Source organism: Amia ocellicauda, chromosome 1 (assembly GCF_036373705.1).
Source record: "Amia ocellicauda isolate fAmiCal2 chromosome 1, fAmiCal2.hap1, whole genome shotgun sequence".
Taxonomy (NCBI): Eukaryota; Metazoa; Chordata; class Actinopteri; order Amiiformes; family Amiidae; genus Amia; species Amia ocellicauda.
In genome coordinates, this window is record NC_089850.1 from 16,881,615 (window position 1) to 16,901,782 (window position 20,168).

Genomic DNA, 20,168 nt, shown 5'->3' on the forward strand with positions numbered 1-20,168 from the left:
TGTGAACATTACTTACACACCTAAATTGTTTTACTGGCCTGGCTTTCGGTAGGAGATTCTGAGTTTGCCAGGTAGCAGTAAATGAAAAACTTTAAAGCAAAAGAGAAACATCCTTGGAGGATGATTATTTTGTTTCGTCTTGCCTCTCTTGGCCGTGTTTCTGTGACATTTCACCTGTGGGAATCTGCCTCTGATTGAAGCGTCTCAAAGACGGCTCCTTTCTGATTGATGTTGAGGCGTGAAATGGGCTCTGGTGATCTAAGCTCATTTCTTCACTTCATAAAAATATCATAGCAATGTGCAATAAACTTTATTATTAAGGTAAGGTGAGGAAGAGTCAGACTGTGGAGATTCCTGTGCTCCGCATTGAGGGAGGGCTCAGAAAAATACAGATACAGAAATGTAATAGAACTTGATTATGATATTATTATTAATATTATTATTATTATTATTATTATTATTATTATCAAATTAAGCATGCATTGTTCATCATGTTCATTTATAGTGCATCAAATGCATAATATATATTATTATAACATATATAAATAGGCTATACACATTTGCTTTTTCTGGTTGTTTCCTAAAGTAGAATAGAGTTTGAGACATTTTCATGAGCAAAGACATTTTAATCCTTGAGATACACTCACCTAAAGGATTATTAGGAACACCATACTAATATTGTGTTTGATCCACTTTCGCCTTCAGAACTGCCTTAATTCTACGTGGCATTGATTCAACAAGGTGCTGAAAGCATTCTTTAGAAATGTTGGCCCATATTGTTAGGATAGCATCTTGCAGTTGATGGAGATTTGTGGGATGCACATCCAGGGCACGAAGCTCCCGTTCCACCACATCCCAAAGATGCTCTATTGGGTTGAGATCTGGTGACTGTGGGGGCTAGTTTAGTACAGTGAACTCATTGTCATGTTCAAGAAACCAATTTGAAATGATTCGACCTTTGTGACATGGTGCATTATCCTGCTGGAAGTAGCCATCAGAGGATGGGTACATGGTGGTCATAAAGGGATGGACATGGTCAGAAACAATGCTCAGGTAGGCCGTGGCATTTAAACGATGCCCAATTGGCACTAAGGGGCCTAAAGTGTGCCAAGAAAACATCCCCCACACCATTACACCACCACCACCAGCCTGCACAGTGGTAACAAGGCATGATGGATCCATGTTCTCATTCTGTTTACGCCAAATTCTGACTCTACCATCTGAATGTCTCAACAGAAATCGAGACTCATCAGACCAGGCAACATTTTTCCAGTCTTCAACTGTCCAATTTTGGTGAGCTTGTGCAAATTGTGGCCTCTTTTTCCTATTTGTAGTGGAGATGAGTGGTACCCGGTGGGGTCTTCTGCTGTTGTAGCCCATCCGCCTCAAGGTTGTACGTGTTGTGGCTTCACAAATGCTTTGCTGCATACCTCGGTTGTAACGGGTGGTTATTTAAGTCAAAGTTGCTCTTCTATCAGCTTGAATCAGTCGGCCCATTCTCCTCTGACCTCTAGCATCAACAAGGCATTTTCGCCCACAGGACTGCCGCATACTGGATGTTTTTCCCTTTTCACACCATTCTTTGTAAACCCTAGAAATGGTTGTGCGTGAAAATCCCAGTAACTGAGCAGATTGTGAAATACTCAGACCGGCCCGTCTGGCACCAACAACCATGCCACGCTCAAAATTGCTTAAATCACCTTTCTTTCCCATTCAGACATTCAGTTTGGAGTTCAGGAGATTGTCTTGACCAGGACCACACCCCTAAATGCATTGAAGCAACTGCCATGTGATTGGTTGGTTAGATAATTGCATTAATGAGAAATTGAACAGGTGTTCCTAATAATCCTTTAGGTGAGTGTATATCCCAATCTGTACATATGCCATGTTACTTTCCATGCTAACAACAGACAGGTGAAGCACCATGCATCAGAAGGCTGCTATCTTTAAAATGTGTGTATTAAGACGCAAGTTAATATCAAATTACATGTCAGAGACAAAGTCCTGTTTAATTTAGTTTCCTGTGGGATATGGTATTGAAGGGAATAAAGAGTCTTGGTGCCTGCAGCGAAACCTATGTTTTAAGGTAATTGAAACAAAGTGGATAACAATATAGGTAACAGAAACATGAACTGAACTGAAATTGCAATATGCTTGAACTCAAGAGGGAATTGACAGAGGCATTCATTGGAAGGCTGCTTGCTGTATAGTGAAAAAGGGAATGGTAAAGATTTTAAGAATTTTGGGGGGAACCAAAATGTGATGGCAAAGGTGTTGATCTTTTCCATAGCTCGCGATTTTATCATCGCCTCTCTCTTTTCTTCACTGATTGCTTTGGCAAAGCCTATGGCAATTGTAAATCGTTTTAAACACACACATTTAGCTTTGAGAAGTCTCCTGGCTGTTAGGTATGATGCATATTAGATGCAAATTCCATCATAAATATACTCCCCGTGTCATTTTCTCTGATTCATCTTTAAACGGTCCTTCCAACAGCTATTTTTGGCAGGGACGTACTCGCTTGGCAGAAAGCACTCTTGTTAACAATAAGAGAGTTCCGAGAAAGAAAATAAAAATCATAACTTACGGCCTGACACGGCAATCAATAAATTAATCAGGTGACTGGAGAAGCAATACATAAATAAACCGAGACAAAATAAAAGGAGATACAAAAAAAAAAAAAACTATAATTCTTCTAAAAATGTTTTGTTTTTTGTTTGATTTCCCCAACAGGGTTTTACCTTCCTCTGCTGAATGGCTCTGGCTGCCTGCCCTGTGACTGTCACCCCGTGGGCTCTGTCCACAAGGTGTGCAGTGGAGCCAGCGGTCAGTGTGTATGCAGATACTCCTCGGTGACGGGGCCCCGTTGTGACCAGTGCAAGGAGCTGCACTTTGGCTTCAACCCTGGCACTGGGAGGCAAGTCTTTACTTTGGTTCGTTTCCTTCAGCTGCGTCATAACTTTGAGCTCATGGTAGGCTTTTATTTTAAAACATAAAACTCAATAGATCTTGGAGGTGCATTTTAGAAGTCAAATTAGTTTACCATCTCAATTTCATAATAGAATAGCATTTTTAGCTAAGGCATATCACCACGATACAGATACAACAGATGTGTTCCTTCAATAGCTTTCAGCACCACTTTGTCTGATGTCTAACTCTATTTTCCCGAATCCCACCTCTAATTCTTCGATAGAAAAGTTAAATTTTCCATATATTGCTACTCATTCTGACATGAAGAATCTTCTGGAGAATTTTAGGTGTGTGTATATATATCATCATCAGTTCCTACAGTGAGGGGAAAAAGTATTTGATCCCCTGCTGATTTTGTACGTCTGCCCACTGACAAAGAAATGATCAGTCTATAATTTTAATGGTAGGTGTATTTTAACAGTGAGAGACAGAATAACAACAAAAAAATCCAGAAAAACGCATTTCAAAAAAGTTATAAATTGATTTGCATGTTAATGAGGGAAATATGTATTTGATCCCCTATAAATTAGCAAGATTTTTGGCTCCCAGGTGTCTTTTATACAGGTAACAAGATGAGATTAGGAGCACTCTCTTAAAGGGAGTGCTCCTAATCTCAGCTCGTTACCTGTATAAAAGACACCAGTCCACAGAAGCAATCAATCAGAATCCAAACTCTCCACCATGGCCAAGACCAAAGAGCTGTCCAAGGATGTCAGGGACAAGATTGTAGACCTACACAAGGCTGGAATGGGCTACAAGACCATCGCCAAGCAGCTTGGTGAGAAGGTGACAACAGTTGGTGCGATTATTCGCAAATGGAAGAAACACAAAATAACTGTCAGTCTCCCTCGGTCTGGGGCTCCATGCAAGATCTCGCATCGTGGAGTTTCAATGATCATGAGAACGGTGAGGAATCAGCCCAGAACTACATGGGAGGATCTTGTTAATGATCTCAAGGCAGCTGGGACCATAGTCGCCAAGAAAACAATTGGTAACACACTACGCCGTGAAGGACTGAAATCCTGCAGCGCCCGCAAGGTCCCCCTGCTCAAGAAAGCACATGTACAGGCCCGTCTGAAGTTGGCCAATGAACATCTGAATGATTCAGAGGAGAACTGGGTGAAAGTGTTGTGGTCAGATGAGACCAAAATCGAGCTCTTTGGCATCAACTCAACTCGCTGTGTTTGGAGGAGGAGGAATGACCCCAAGAACACCATCCCCACCGTCAAACATGGAGGTGGAAACATTATGCTTTGGGGGTGTTTTTCTGCTAAGGGGACAGGACAACTGCACCGCATCAAAGGGACGATGGACGGGGCCATGTACCGTCAAATCTTGGGTGAGAACCTCTTTCCCTCAGCCAGGGCATTGAAAATGGGTCGTGGATGGATATTCCAGCATGACAATGACCCAAAACACACAGCCAAGGCAACAAAGGAGTGGCTCAAGAAGAAGCACATTAAGATCCTGGAATGGCCTAGCCAGTCTCCAGACCTTAATCCCATAGAAAATCTGTGGAGGGAGCTGAAGGTTCGAGTTGCCAAACGTCAGCCTCGAAACCTTAATGACTTGGAGAGGATCTGCAAAGAGGAGTGAGACAAAATCCATCCTGAGATGTGTGCAAACCTGGTGGCCAACTACAAGAAACGTCTGACCTCTTTGATTGCCAACAAGGGTTTTGCCACCAAGTTGAAGGGGTCAAATACTTATTTCCCTCATTAACATGCAAATCAATTTATAACTTTTTTGTAATGCGTTTTTCTGGATTTTTTTGTTGTTATTCTGTCTCTCACTGTTAAATTACACCTACCATTAAAATTATTGATTGATCATTTCTTTGTCAGTGGGCAAACGTACAAAATCAGCAGGGGATCAAATACTTTTTTTTCCCTCACTGTATCATTCCACTGCTGAATATATCTATATAATCATACATGTGTATATTTATAACCTACTTCTAATACAGATACTGTAAGTGGATTTTACATGGTGGACTGGTGGTTGAGGAAATGACCTTTTTTTTTTTTTTTTTTTTACACATATTGGTCCTCGTTCAAGAAATGTTCTACAGTATTGCGCTAAGGCATAGACTCATCCCTTTTAATTTCATCCAGTTAACTGGTTATAGGCCTGAAGGTTCAAATGCTTCCAGCAAAGGTCAAAATAGTCATTAAAGTAACCCGTTTCTAAATGAACCAGAGAGTTTTAATGCTCTTGGCACACTTGATTTGTTGGAGATATCAATTAAGCTGTAAATACATCATGCATTAGCAGTAGCTTAATGATATACAGTATTGGAGCATACCAGCATGAACATATGGCCTTAGATAAAGAAATAAAACTGGAACCGTCTTTCCCACCTGAATCAGGAAAATGGCACCCATTTTACCAACCCTATACATTTCAAATTAGGGTGCCATTCAATTATACCATAACAAGAGTGTTCCAATATTCATTTCGTTTTTTAAGGATGTAGATTTTATTTTATGTTGGTTTTTCCTAGTAACCTACCATTATCTACTTCTCTCAAATAACTCTGAGAAGCATTATCTTGATCTACCTCAGATAATAACTGAAAATGTTTTCTAAAAAATATGTATTTTGTAATGTGTAATATGGTATTTGTAAACAGAATGAGACTTCTAATGTGGAATCACAAGGAGTAAGTGAATGTATTTTTCCATACATCAACAGCATAAGTACCCAGCATCACAAATTGCTAATCTATAAAAGTCCTGACAGATTACTGTTTATACAATCCATTCAGCAACGCAGTCTTTCTCATAAGGATGAAAAATGAACTATTTAAACTGATTACAAGGGAAGCCTTAACTGCACCTGGAGATTCAACACAATAAAGATTTCTTTATCTAAATATTATAAACCCATTTATCCTTGCAAAATCAATAACACAATGCATCTTAGTTTGTTTTCTTATATTGTAGCGCAGGCATAGTTTATTTCATGTGAATTGTTAATCTCATAATAGGTTTATGGCATATTTTCCCGTGATAATAAATGACAGAAAATACTCTGTGGCATGTCATGTTTGGATAATTGTTTAACCTTGAAAATGAATATACTGTTTTACACAGGAATGGATAACATTTATTTATATAACTGTTTAGAAATACTTTCCTTTTGCTTTCTTACATTGGGCTACTATGTAGTGAGCCATAATCATTTACTGAGTTTTAGTAGCACCCCTCTGTATGACTGGTTGTGTACTGAACTGTTTTCACAACCATTTTCAACAATCAATCACAAAGCAGTACAAGTTGTCGTTAGCTAATGCTACTTGGGATCTAATTCCCCTTCCCAGAATGTGAATGTAGCATCTGTAGTGTGAAAACCAAAAATGAAACCATAGAAAACTTGGAATTATAAGGGTCCTGTTTTTCTATTTCACATTGTAGAAATCTCTTAGCTGGTGGCTGAAGAAAGCTTTTTTCTATTGATGATTATATGAAGGGTGTGTCTATCTAACCTTGCTTATGTTATACAAAGTCAAGGGTAAGATGTAGTTTGGAAACAGAAGGCTTAGCCCAAAAGGAAACTTAGACGGCAGAACAAATTTGCAACTAATTATGCAGCCCCGGCTTTTATCAGCCATTTGAAGGGTGTTAAGTGGTTGCCCCCGAGATTACCTAATGCAAGGTCCATGGAGAATATGTTCATGAACTGACAGAAGGATCGGGAAAAACTGTCAGAGGCCGTGGGAGGAACTGTGAATGGGTCCATTTAAGGAGACTGGATTAGAAGTCACCAAGAGGGGAGCCTTGGGCCTGAACTTTGTCTTCTCACTGCTGCCAATCCTCAGGTCAAGCATTAGCTTATTATGGCGACGGTCTTGGTTCTCTGGAGGTGGATTGTAGAGGTAGAGTTCAGCAGCAGCAGGGGAGCCACTACTGAAAGTCAGTGCTAGCATTTGTGAAGCGTCTTCTGCTCAGCCCTACTTGATTACACCCGTAAAGATACTGTTTAGGCCTCGACTCACATCTCCCCCATGTTCTGTAGACTTCCCTTCATAGATCTAGCTTGTGGATTGGGAACCGCACACAGGAAGCACATACCATGCAGGCGATTATAGTTCACCCCTGTCATTATGATGCTCAGGTGGCCTTATTCCAACATGGACGTCGAGTACACATTGATACGGCCTATATTATCCAGTTGTTTGGCGATGTTAGGTTGCATCCACAACTCAGGTTCCCTTAAGGGGAAAGGTAGCCATTAGTTGCCTCCAGCTGGGCAGCAGGGGTTTCAGTCCTGAAGTAAAGTGTGTCTGTGCACTGGCTTTATACTGCCCATGCTGGAGGAGGTCAGGCAGGAGGCTTGTACTTATGGTGAGTCTCAGTATAAATTTTGGGGTCAAGTCTGTGACCGGAATAGGAAAACCCATTGGTAATGGCTGGTGTTCCTCTCGAGGTAGCCAGGGTTGCAGTGGTAACCTACAATTTTTTGCAGTGTTCTTCCTTCAGCTGTGTCATTAACCATAATGAAGACTATTTTTCCCCATCCAAAGCAGCGAGAAAGTAAATCTTGTGTTGTTTCATTCTGACCATTTTAGTATGTGGCAAGTGTCTCAATGCACCGACAAGCTGGCTTTAGTAATGAGGATAATATAAATTCTGCACCATGGACAAGGCAATCCTCTGAAAGTTTATGAATCGCAGGGAAATAAAGGAATAAGGTTCTGTAGCGCATTCTTTATACACACCCAGTCATACTTCGATTCCCTATACAAGACTTATTTTACCTGCTAGACTGATGTAAATCTGATATAGATTGAGTGCATAGACCCTTATTATTTTTCATTGTGCTGATGCAATTTTTGGCTGTTTTTTTGTGTGTGTGTTTTTCCTGCAGATGTGAAGAGTGTGGTTGTGATCCAGCAGGGAGTTTCAATGGCACTTGTCACCCAGACTCTGGGAAGTGTTTCTGTAAGCAGTTTGTGACCGGATCAAAGTGTGATGTCTGCATTTCTGGAGCTAGCCATCTGGATGCTGACAACCATTTGGGATGTAGTAAAAGTGAGTAAAACAATATGATATTTCCGTGATATTGATTAATTGTGTCTTAAAGCAGAACAGACGTATCACGTGCACGTATCACTGACAGTGGAATTTGTCTCACATCTAGCCTATATACCCATCTTCACAGCACACAATCACTAAACATATAAAATATGGAAATGTTTGCAGTAATAAATGGCTTCACATATAGATCAAGAGAACAGCACATTTTTTAAATTGCATTACATTTTGAAATCAGATGGTTTACATGCAGCTCTGGAAAAAATGAAGAGACCACTGCACATTTTTCTTAAATCAGCATCTCTACATGTATGGCAGCCATTCCATTCCGTTCATATTTTTATTTGGAATTTGGGAGAAATGTGGTCAGTAGTTTATAGAATAAAACAAAAATGTGACTTTTTGAGTGACTTTTTTCACACATTTAACTTAAATCTTGTGTTTTTTTCCCACATTTATAAATATTTTTTTTTATATAAATACAAAAATAAATGCAAAATCTCAGTTTTTTTAAAATAAATGTTTATCTTTTGATTAAATATTTAGCTAAATTCTAAATATGGGCTTTGCAAAGTAAACATTTAACTAAATAAATATTTAGTCTAAATATAAAAGTAAAATATAAATTTTAAAATATAAATTTAAATGTAAAATATAAATGCTAGATATGAATATAAATATTAAATGTATAAGTAAAGTTAAATATAAATGTTAAATACAAATGTTAAATATAAATATAAATGTTAAATGTGGAGTTTGCAAAATAAATATATAGCTAACATGCAAATACAGTCCCGCTCCTCTGGTCAGGTCAGCCTCTCACAGCAGTGGGTGGGGCATGATCCCTTAAATGGCCATAGTGGAGTGGAGCGTAGTGTAGTGACAACAAGTATCCCACAATGCATCTGGTTACAGGCATGACCCGCCACTATCACAGTGCACAGGTTCAGTGAGTGGACCACTGATGAGCAGGACTGTGTGTTATTTATTATAAATCCAATATGCTGGTGTGATTGTGGGCCAGTGTCTCAAAGGGGGAAACGATTCTCTGCGTGTTTATACTACACACTGTGGGCTTCTGCCCCGCTGGCCGCTCAATGTACATAAAGTCCTGTCCTGACCCTCCTGCCGCATCCGCAGTTCGGTGATTGTTTTTAATTCAGTTTTACTGGGAGTCAGTGTTTACTCACTGGATCAGTGACCACTAGCTCCACTGACCACATCACGAAAACACAATCAGACAATTTGATGCCCTGACGATGCACCGAAGCGGCTCAAATTACACAGGTTACTGAAGCCCCGCCCACTGCTGTGAGAGGCTGACCTGACCAGAGGGGCAGGACTGGATTTGCATGTTAGCTATATACTTATTTTGCCAACTCCACATTTAACTTTTACATTTTAACTTTTATATTTAACATTTATATTTAGACTAAATATTTATTTTAAAGCTTTATTTTGTGACTGAGAGATTTAGGATTTAGATCAAACGATAAATATTTATTATTTCAAAACGGAGATTAAGCATTTATTTAAGTATTTATTTAAAAAACGGAATCTTTATAAATGTGGAAAAAAACGGCTTAAGTATTTACTAAATCTGGCCAAAAATACAAGATTTAAGTTAAATGTGTGAAAAGACACTTGAAAAAAGTGTGCTCTGTTTTACATTTGGTGCCCCATAACATACCTATTACAATAGTAAAACCAGAGAAACTGATAATTTTACAGTGGTCTCTTAATTTTTTCCAGAGCTGAATATAGGAAATTGGTAACAAATTTGCACTGTTTTGAGACAATAAAAAAAAAAAAAAAAAGAATTATAATCATTTATAACAGCCTTCAAGAAACATTGTAGTATGCAGAGATAGGTTCATATCTGAAATACTTTGAAATGCCATGTTTTTTAATCCAAAACATTTGGAACTTGGAAGAATCAATTAGATGCTGTTAGAAATAATCTGTTTCCCTGTATCAGAAGTGTGAAAGTCACATGTTAAATGATTACAAGGAAAAAAAAATACTTCTGGGCAACATTTAACATCTGTCTAAAAGTTTAATTCCCATGATGCACCCATAGCTGGTGATATTTTGACTTGATAAGGAATTGCAATCTTTTGTCCCTACCATTTTGACAACAATTGCAAATGTAATGTGAAGAGCAATGTTTAATTGACCTTAATCTAGATATTGTTGAAGGTATTCAGGTAAACAAATGTTAAACATTGAGCTAAATCCATTTATTTGTAGGGTATAAAGAGCATTGTTCGATGTCATAAGTACTGTTGACAGAATATTTAGTATTTAGTATGTCGGTGTCAAATCTATCTTCTAGCCTGCAAAGGGAAGTTCATCAATGCAGCTCTTTGAATGTGTATGGTTATCTGTAATTATGTATTATAGTGGATTTATTTGTTTTATGCAATGCAAATTATTATTATAGTGTTCTAAACATTAAATTGTATATATAAATAATTAAGATGGAAATTTTAAACTGTTTTCAGGCTAGGGGGTATTTGGCACCTTTATTTTCTTCATTTCGGTCAAGAAAATTGAGATGTGCAGTGTAATTGATTTCCATCACTCTTTCAAGATAAGAGTAAAAACAAACCCAGATTTTAAGTGTGCCCTATAAAGTGTTAATGGCACCACTCTATGTATTTGTAGAACCCGTCTCGGAAATAACTGGAAAAGTTGTTGAGATAAAGCAAATGGAACTTTAATCAAGCCGGCTTGGAAGCACCACGTCAGGAAATTCCTTCAGTGAGAACGTAATGTTTACAAACATGAGTGCAGCTTTATAGGAAAATGATGTAGAATGTTGTGGCCGTTCATCCAATCAAAGGATACAAAAGATGCAGGTTCTGCAAAGTTTGTAGGCTGGCCTTCCCAAGGGAGGAGGTCATCATGGAGGCAGATGTCTGGTCCTGTTACAGCATACAAATGGTACGATCTTGTGGTTTTCTTAACAACGAGGTAACATCTTTAGCTTTGAGAGGAGAAACAGGAAATCCACAAACCGACAAACCCATGGGCTATACATTTGGACAAACCTATTTCTCTTATCATACAAAAACAGAAGCGGTGAGAGAATTTAAGAAAGGGTGTATCGTTTACTGCTTTGTTTGGCTTTTTACTAATAAATCCAATTTGCCAAGTCTGCACAAATGTCATTATTTCTAATATCAATATAAAATATTATATAGTGAATTTAAAACACTTTTTTCATCATTCCAGTCTTCAGTATTCTTATTTTAAATCTTTATAACTCTATTATAACTTATAACTCTTTTATGTATGGCTGATTGCATCAGGTTACAATCAAAACATATGGACTGACTTTACATTCAACTATTTCAGGAGGGAAACAAAAAAAAAGTAATAATAATGACTAAACTACTTCACTTTTTCATCACATAACACCTTCAGTTGAGTAGTTTAAGATTTTTTTTTTTTTTTTTTTTTTTTTTTTTTAAAGGCTGAGAACTTAAAAAATAAGACTTAAAACACTACAGAGGAAACTGGTGCTTTTAACCTTAAATCTTTTCATTCTCTCCCAGCTTAGTCCAGATAGTATAGGGTCAGGGAAAGGGGCTCCCGCACATCCACAACACCCTTTCCTCATCAGCGTTACCTCCAGCCTTAGTGCATTTATCACAGGAGGTAAAAAGCTTCCTTTGGGATTTTCGCAGCTCCTCAGTATGCTAAGTGTCTTCCCCCTGATAAAATGTAAAATATGCTTATGTGCAACAAACATCCTTTGTTTTTATGGAATTCAATTCACCACGGCAACATGCAGTCTAAGCCCCAAGCCTCTTAGAAAACAGTGGCACTTCTGCGCTTTAAATTTTATGGCCTGTAATGTCTGTGGTCTGGAAAAGATGGTTAATGTCTGAAGCTATTGCCCCCACAAATCTGTTTTATTAAGTTAGCATGTTTATGCATAAAACATGTTTATTTCAAGGTTTATTCCTAGTCCATTCGGTTCCATTTGCAGATGTCTTGGATCTTTAACCTTGTTGTATTTCCTTTTAGAACAATTTACTTGTTGCTGCTGATGAACATTAATGGTCAATATTTGTTCCCCCCCTCCCCTCTTCTGTTGTAGCTCCATCTCAGCAGCCCCCCCCTGCCGGGCTCATGCTAACCTCCTCCGCAATCGGCCTGTCGTGGAGTCCCCCGGATTCCCCCAACAGCAATGTCCTCACATTCAGACTGTACAGGGACGCCACCGAGATCTACAGAATTCAGAAACCGTGTCCGTTCGGTACGTCTAACTTTTGAAAATCAGATTTCACCTCCATTTTCATGGTGAATGAACAGTTTTAAAGTTATATTCCAGTGGTTCTCAACCCTGGTCCAGGAGGACCCCCTGCTCTGGTGGTTTTGTGTTCCAACTGAGCTGTTAATTTCTTAATCGAACCCTTAATTGAAGTAATAATTTCCTAAATCAGAGCCTTTTAAATAATTTTATACAGTAGGGGTTTCAAGTTAAGTATACAATTGTATAAATAACTTATTAAAGAAACAGCGCTTTTATACAAGACCATTGCAGCAATGAAATGCCTCCACAGTGAGCTCAGAGCTGAAAAAAATGAATGCCACAGAAGTGCATTCGTTCCCAGGTATAGCGGATGCATGGGTTTCAATTTTGGCCTATGACCTCATGCAGAGATTAAATAAGAGAGGATCTGTCTTTTAGTCTCTCTCAGTGAAAATGCTTTATTGTTCACGGTTTACAAGAAACGTCCGCATTTTCAGGCTATTTAAAATAAAAGATAGTGGTGTGGTTCACCTGTAAAATCGATTACAATAGTAAATTGTACACCCAAGTGAAAGATGAATGGACTATGCTTATGTCAGATTGGGGAAATATCTTAGGATGTTTTGTATGGATGTTTTTATGTATTAATTTAATCAAATGCACCAACACTGAATAATAATGTTATTATTCTTAGTGTTATTAATATATTGAAATTATCGGTAACACTTTACACAGTGTCCCTAAAAAGAAGTTCACTGTACGTTTTACAATGTAAATAAAGTGTAAATAGACATAATTACAGTGATAGTTACCAAGTTAATTCATAGTAATTAGGGATACTAAATGTAAAGTAAAAGCACATTAAAAATATTGTAATCATGCACAATTACAGTGTAAATACAGTGTAAATAGGTATAATTACACTAGTAGTTGCCAAGTAATTACACTGTAAATGCACAGTAATTCACTTAATGTTAGTGTTACCAAATTATCATTATTTAGAATTTGGATTTTAGAATTTCCTGTTATGTTTTACATTCATCAGTTAAAAAGTCATAACCGTAAAACCATAAAAGTAACTGTCAGCCTGTATTTGTAAGGATGTGATCAGTGGATATTTTTTCCCCCACTTCATATTAGAGTCCCAAGTCTTCAACGACACTGGTTTGTCACCGTTTACCGTTTACTCGTATCACGTGGAATCCAGCAACGTTCACGGCCAGACGAGAAGCCCCTCCGTGAGCTATAGAACCAGAGCCGGCGTGCCCCAAGGAGGACCCCATCTCAATCTCCTGGGCCGGGCTGGACCAAGCAGTGCTTCTTTTAACTGGACAGTCCCTCAGAACACGTCTGGTCCCATTGAGAGATATGTACTGATGTCAACCAGGGAAGGAAACCAGGAGGCTCGTGTGCACTATCAGGGGCCCCAGACCTGGGCAGCGGCCAGTGGCTTGTCACCCTTCACCAGGTACAACTTCTCTGTCCAGGCCTGTACCAGTGGAGGCTGTGCGGAGAGCAGCCTCCTCAGCCTGGTCACAGCCCAGATCCCCCCCGAGGGCCAGGCCCCTCCCAGGGTCAGCACTGTGGGGGCCACAGAGCTGCACGTAGAGTGGGACCTGCCCGCAAAGCCCAACGGTAAATATGTACACACTAAAAAAACTAAAAAAAATAACAACACAATGTTATTAGCATTGCAAATACGTGCTTTTAATGATTAAGACACATGTTTTATGAATTCTGCATTAGAACAATATTCAACACATACATACAGCACAATACCTTTGTCATACTGTATAATTGCAAATGCCCAGTAGGCAACATGATATGAATCGGAAGATGGTATCGTATTACAAAGCATCTCTTCTACTCCCCTAACCCTCCTCAACTCCACAATAGCTGAATATGTCATGATAAAAGAATGAATCTGACATCATGCAGATTACGTAAGGCTACAGGAATATAAAACCAAAATAGATAAAAGCAGAATTAAGGGTAAGCTTTGATTATAATAGTAATATTAAGTAATGGGCTTTAAGCAAATCATAAGAACCAATTTTCCATGCGAGTTACATTTAATTTGTCCATGGAGCTGGTTAGTCTTTCCTTACCTATTGTGCTCAATGTAGGCAGTTCTTAATGATCCTAAAGCTGGGAAAGTTTGTAATCGTTGGATATGTCTTTTCAAGCATACTTCTTTTGTCCAAAGTAGTTATAACCATGTGTTACGTGTATTTCTTTCTCTCCTACTTCTTCCAGGAGTTATTATAAGATATGAGCTGTATATACGTGGGCCAACAGAACCCGACCAGGAGTTTGCTCTGCTGGAAAGGAGGGTCTTCTCTGACAGCGGGTGGCTGAACCCACAGTCGATGGTCACCTCTGCCAACGAGAATGCCCTGAGTCCCCCGCAGAGCAGCACCACAGTGACCGACCTGGAGCCGTTCTCCACCTATCAGTTCAAAGTGTTTGCAGTCAACATGGTGGGCAGCACCCTGTCCGAGTGGGCATCTGGGAGGACAGATGAAGGCGGTGAGAACAGGACCTAAGACCCCTTTCCAGACCAAAGCCTGATCTCAAAACTACTTTTCACTACCAGCTCTAGACAAATATCTGTTTTTCATATTATTCCTTTGTCTTTATACCGGTTATAGTGAATCAGTTTGTAGTACCAATGCTGTTCTCACTGAGATGTCTCCCAGGTACTTGGTAAACCATAGGCTTTGCTGTTGTGTGGTAAAATTAGATAACCTAGTCCACTTCAGCCATGGCAGCACCCAATGTTTTCTGAGGGAAATCCCAAGTCACAGTCTGCTGTGGTTGATTCAGACCAGCGCAAAACAATTTGTTATCATCAAAGAGTTTCTGTAGAACTGTAGATCCTGGAAGGGAATCTGAATAATTTGGAGTTGTCTTATGAATTCTTCAGGGATAATATGCCTTATTAAAACAAAATCCCAATTTAAATAAAATTTAAAACCACTTGGAGTAACCTTAAATAACATTTAACAAGTCAAAGTGCAAGTTTATGGCATGGGAAAATCAATATATTCACTGTAAATGTATTAGTTTTGTCTTTCTGATATGAAAGTCATGAACTTAAAATTCCTTTTATCTGAGGAATTGATTTTCGATAGATGCTTATTAAGCAGAGAGAAATGAACAGCCGTGTGTTACAGACATTATGTGACAGCTTTTAGAAATGCAAACAGGAAATTTGCATGAAACAAGCTTTTCCTTAGATAAACCGCTAGATCGGCTTGCTGTGCGGTTTTTAACTAGGATAAACAGTACTGAACAATAATATGGGAAATCTGAAGACAGGTGAAAAAAGCTTTCTGTCAACCAGGCTTTAAGATTTTGACACTAGAAAGCGGAAAATAATGTTTTTTTTTTTATTATTATTTTTGTGCATGTTTTTCAGTCACAGACAATGAGGGGCTTGATTTCCTTGTATATTTTTCCGTTTTTCTTGTCAATTATGTTGTTTCTCTAAGAGGAATGGCAACAAACTGTATTTTGTAATTTTCATATTTAGAGTGCCACGTCTTTATCTTCTTGAGAAATAACTTTCTTGCTTGATTGAATGCTGGATTCTGTTGTCCTAGCAGAAGGGAGGAATGTGGACACGTATTCTGTAAGGTTGCACATTATGAATGTACATGCCCTGACATATAAGCTCTATAAAGACATTGTCAAAATGCTTTTTAAAATTGTACTCACCCTGCCTGAGGGACCAAAATCAAGCGTGTCATGAAGTGAAACAACAATTTAAGTCATTCAACAGTATTTTTAATGTGTCTTAAAGGTTTTTCTTACAAAGAATAATGTCGTATATGCATTACTTTTTTCACATCATCCGTCTGGAGGCCTAAATCAAAAATCAAAACAAATTCAACACCTCCGATAACTATGTTTTGCTTTTACAGTCCCAGCGTTCATGCCACCACCTGAAGTGTCTCCACTTTCATCCTCCTCTCTGAATGTGACCTGGGTCCAACCAAACGACACTTCCATGAGGGGGGTGGTCACAGAGTACAGGGTCAATCTCCATCAGGAACAGACCACCAATGAGTTTGTCCCACCAGTCCTTTCTCAAGTGAGTTAAAGGATATAATCACAGGAAAAAATACAACCTTCTTAGATGGTAGGCCTTAAAAGAGACCAACAATGTTTGCTTTGTTGAATCTGTCTCACACATACACTACTGTATCCTTTTGAAAAGTACAACAGATCCTGATAAAGCTCTTTTTTGTTTGTTTTATCTGCCACTCAAAACTCAAATGAAAGCAGCGCAGGTCCTTGGGAAAGCCCTTAAAAGTGATTGTTATGCTTCCTAAACCCAAACATGTATGCATATAAATGTATAAACCTCTCTCCTGTTCTGTCTCTGGGTGTCAGAATTAGTGTTCCAAGAATCCTAATCTGACTTCAATTTCCTTTTATTTATTCATTTATTTTCATTGTTTCTTTTTGGCTACTAGGTTCTTTATATGGCTTCGTCACATGAGCGGATGTATGTAGTGGAAGGCCTGAAACCTTACCAAGTCTACAACTTCACGATTACTCTCTGCAATCGGCTTGGGTGTATCACAAGTCGGCTGGCCTCTGGGCAAACACTAGCTGCTGGTAAGGACAGATGACAGCATTTGTGTGTGTGTGTGTGTGTGTGTGTGTGTGTGAATAATAGTGTACATATTAAGACAATCCACTAAAAGAGAAAGAAAGAGGAAAAAAGAACAGTAGAGCTTTAGATCCGAACTTTGAAGTGTTTACTCATCTATGACAGTCTGTATCCATACATTTAACACCTTTTAAGACATTGTGTCCATTACTGCAGTAACTATATAGCAGTGTACGATTCTCACTCTGTACCTTAATTACAGTGCAGTCTATTGACCTTACACTACAAAATAGCTATTGTGCAGTTTAATGATCTCACACAACATCAACACTGTACAGTAAATATAGTGCAGTGTAATGACCACAATGTAGAGTAACTATAGTGCAGTGTAATAACCTCACACTGTACAGTAACTATAGTGCAGTCTAATAATCTCACACTGTAGAGTAACTATAGTGCAGTGTAATGACCATACTGTACAATAACTATAGTGCAGTCTAATGACCTCACACTGTACAGTAACTATAGTGCAGTGTAATGACCACACACTGTACAGTATCTGTAGTGCAGTGTAATGACCTCACACTGTACATTAAGTATAGTGCAGTCTAATGATCTCACACTGTAGAGTAACTATAGTGCAGTGTAATGACCATAGTGTACAATAACTATAGTGCAGTCTCATGACCTCACACTGTACAGTAAGTATAGTGCAGTCTAATGATCTCACACTGCAGTAACTATAGTGCAGTCTAATGATCTCACACTGTAGAGCAGGGGTATTCAATTATTTTTGTCAGGGTCCAAATTTCTTGGTCAAGGCATAGTCAAGGTCCAGACTACAGAGGAAAACAAAAAAAGAAAATCACACCTCCAAATGCCCCTTTCCAACACACATAATGCTTAGTAATAAACCCCGTTGCTTATATGTAGTACATTAATTTGACAAAGTACAAAAATAAAACGTTTCTGTAGATGTAAATACACCGATCAGCCATAACATTATGACCACTGACAGGTGAAGTGAATAACACTGATAATCTCATTATCATGGCACCTGTCAGTGGGTGGGATATATTAGGCAGCAAGTGAGCATTTTTTCCTCAAAGTTGATGTGTTAGAAGCAGGAAAAATGGGCAGCGTAAGGATCTGAGCGACTTTGACAAGGGACAAATTGTGATGGCTAGACGACTGGGTCAGAGCATCTCCAAAACTGCAGCTCTTGTGGGGTTTTCCTGGTCTGCAATGGTCAGTACCTATCAAAAGTGGTCCAAGGAAGGAAAAGCGGTGAACCGGTGACAGGGTCATGGGCGGCCAATGCTCATTGATGCACGTGGGGAGCGAAGGCTGGCCCGTGTGGTCCGATCCAACAGACGAGCTACTGTAGCTCAAATTGCTGAAAAAGTGAATGCTGGTTCTGATAGAAAGGTGTCAGAACACACAGTGCATCGCAGTTTGTTGCGTATGGGGCTGCGCAGCCGCAGACCAGTCAGGGTGCCCATGCTGACCCCTGTCCACTGCCGAAAGCACCTACAATGGGCACGTGAGCATCAGAACTGGACCACGGAGCAATGGAAGAAGGTGGCCTGGTCTGATGTATCATGAGTTCAAGGTGTTGACTTGGCCTCCAAATTCCCCAGATCTCAATCCAATCGAGCATCTGTGGGATGTGCTGGACAAACAAGTCCGATCCATGGAGGCCCCACCTCGCAACTTACAGGACTTAAAGGATCTGGTGCCAGATACCACAGCACACCTTCAGAGGTCTAGTGGAGTCCAAGCCTCGATGGGCCAGGGCTGTTTTGGTGGCAAAAGGGGGACCTACACAATATTAGGGAGGTGGTCATAATGTTATGGCTGATCGGTTTATAAGTATTAATGTCTTATGCCCCCTCGTCCCGCGGGCGGAACATGGTACTGTAACTGCACGTCATGTAATCAAAAAGTATTTCTAATATAATAAAAAAAAAAAAAAAAAAAAAAAAGAGCAATTCCTGCTGGTTAATTAGATTCAGGTCTTTACCACTTTATCCCTTTATCACTATCCACTGTTGAAAATGAATGTTGCAAAATGAGAACAAAGAGGACTGAGGAATTCTGGGTGGGGGGTCTGGGGGTCCTCCCCCATAAGATTTTGAAAATTGAAGACTTGAAATGCGCGATTCTGAGTCATTTTGAAGTTGAACAACTTAGCTCAAAATCTCCATGAAATCCATGAAATCAGGCAGATTTGGAATCAAACATATCTTTGCTCCACAACCACATATCACCAGCGAAAAATCACATATCAACCGAGATTATACATGCAAACTAAACATGGTTTTTGGTGCTTGCCAATCACAGATGTATTTCGGTGGAGCTCTGTAACTGTAATGGGTGAGGATGCACAATTTTCATTGGAAATAAGACGTTTCCACCATTGATGTAGGAGTATCTAGGTGGCACCGTGAGCCCCCTCCCCTCCCTGTTTGGAGGCAAGGTTGAAATACATCCACGCATCAATCGATCAGCAGTTCAGCTGTTTATTTATTGAAATCAGGGTAACAAACCAAATACCTGAGTACAAAGTGACACTCTTGCCCCAGTCCAGATCGTGTACAGAGACGCCCAAACCGGGAATCTGCGAGCAATCAACAACTAACTAACGTGAACACGAGCTCTATATAGGACATCCATTATTAATACGTCACATCCTATTGGCTAATAACCAGGAAGGGCTGCTACTGGGTTCCACAGAATAACAAGCACTGAGTGCAACAAACCTCCGTAAAAATATATATATATAAAAATATATATATATATATATATATATATATATATATATATATTTATTTATTTATTTATTTATTTTTTTTCTCGCTGTCCAGTCAAAAGCACCTGGCAGTCCGCCTTTTGACTACCCCTGCTGTAGAGGAAGTATAGTGCAGTATAATGACCTCACATTGTACTGTAACTATAGTGCAGTCTAATGATCTCACACTTTTACCAAAACTATAGTGCTATATATGATGCTATCATATGACGTTGTTATTGGTATTTTAAAGCTGTTTGGACCTGATGTCTAGTTAAATATGTAAATGTATTCAGTCTCATTTGTGGTTGCATTAAAGATAAGAAACAGGCATTGTTATATTTTTTAAAACCTTGGAACGTAATTCAGGTTTGAAGGGTTTAACGTAGTGTATTTAATGCAGTTAATGTGCTATAAAAAACCTCAGACTTTTTGTATGGTATGGCTTTTTGGCCCCAAGGTATGGCTATGGTATGGCTTGGGTAT

The 20,168-nt window shown here is 39.1% G+C and overlaps 1 protein-coding gene across 1 annotated transcript in view; it reads left to right on the forward strand.

Moving 5' to 3' along the window:
• ush2a (Usher syndrome 2A (autosomal recessive, mild)) overlaps window positions 1–20,168 on the forward strand; it is a 243,804-nt gene that overhangs the window by 48,867 nt on the left and 174,769 nt on the right. Inside the window, exons 14-20 of the mRNA XM_066697388.1 lie at window positions 2,734–2,917; window positions 7,840–8,003; window positions 12,115–12,273; window positions 13,411–13,905; window positions 14,527–14,799; window positions 16,197–16,366; window positions 16,752–16,896. Coding sequence (XP_066553485.1) covers window positions 2,734–2,917; window positions 7,840–8,003; window positions 12,115–12,273; window positions 13,411–13,905; window positions 14,527–14,799; window positions 16,197–16,366; window positions 16,752–16,896 — 1,590 coding nt within the window. The remainder of the gene's footprint in view (window positions 1–2,733; window positions 2,918–7,839; window positions 8,004–12,114; window positions 12,274–13,410; window positions 13,906–14,526; window positions 14,800–16,196; window positions 16,367–16,751; window positions 16,897–20,168) is intronic.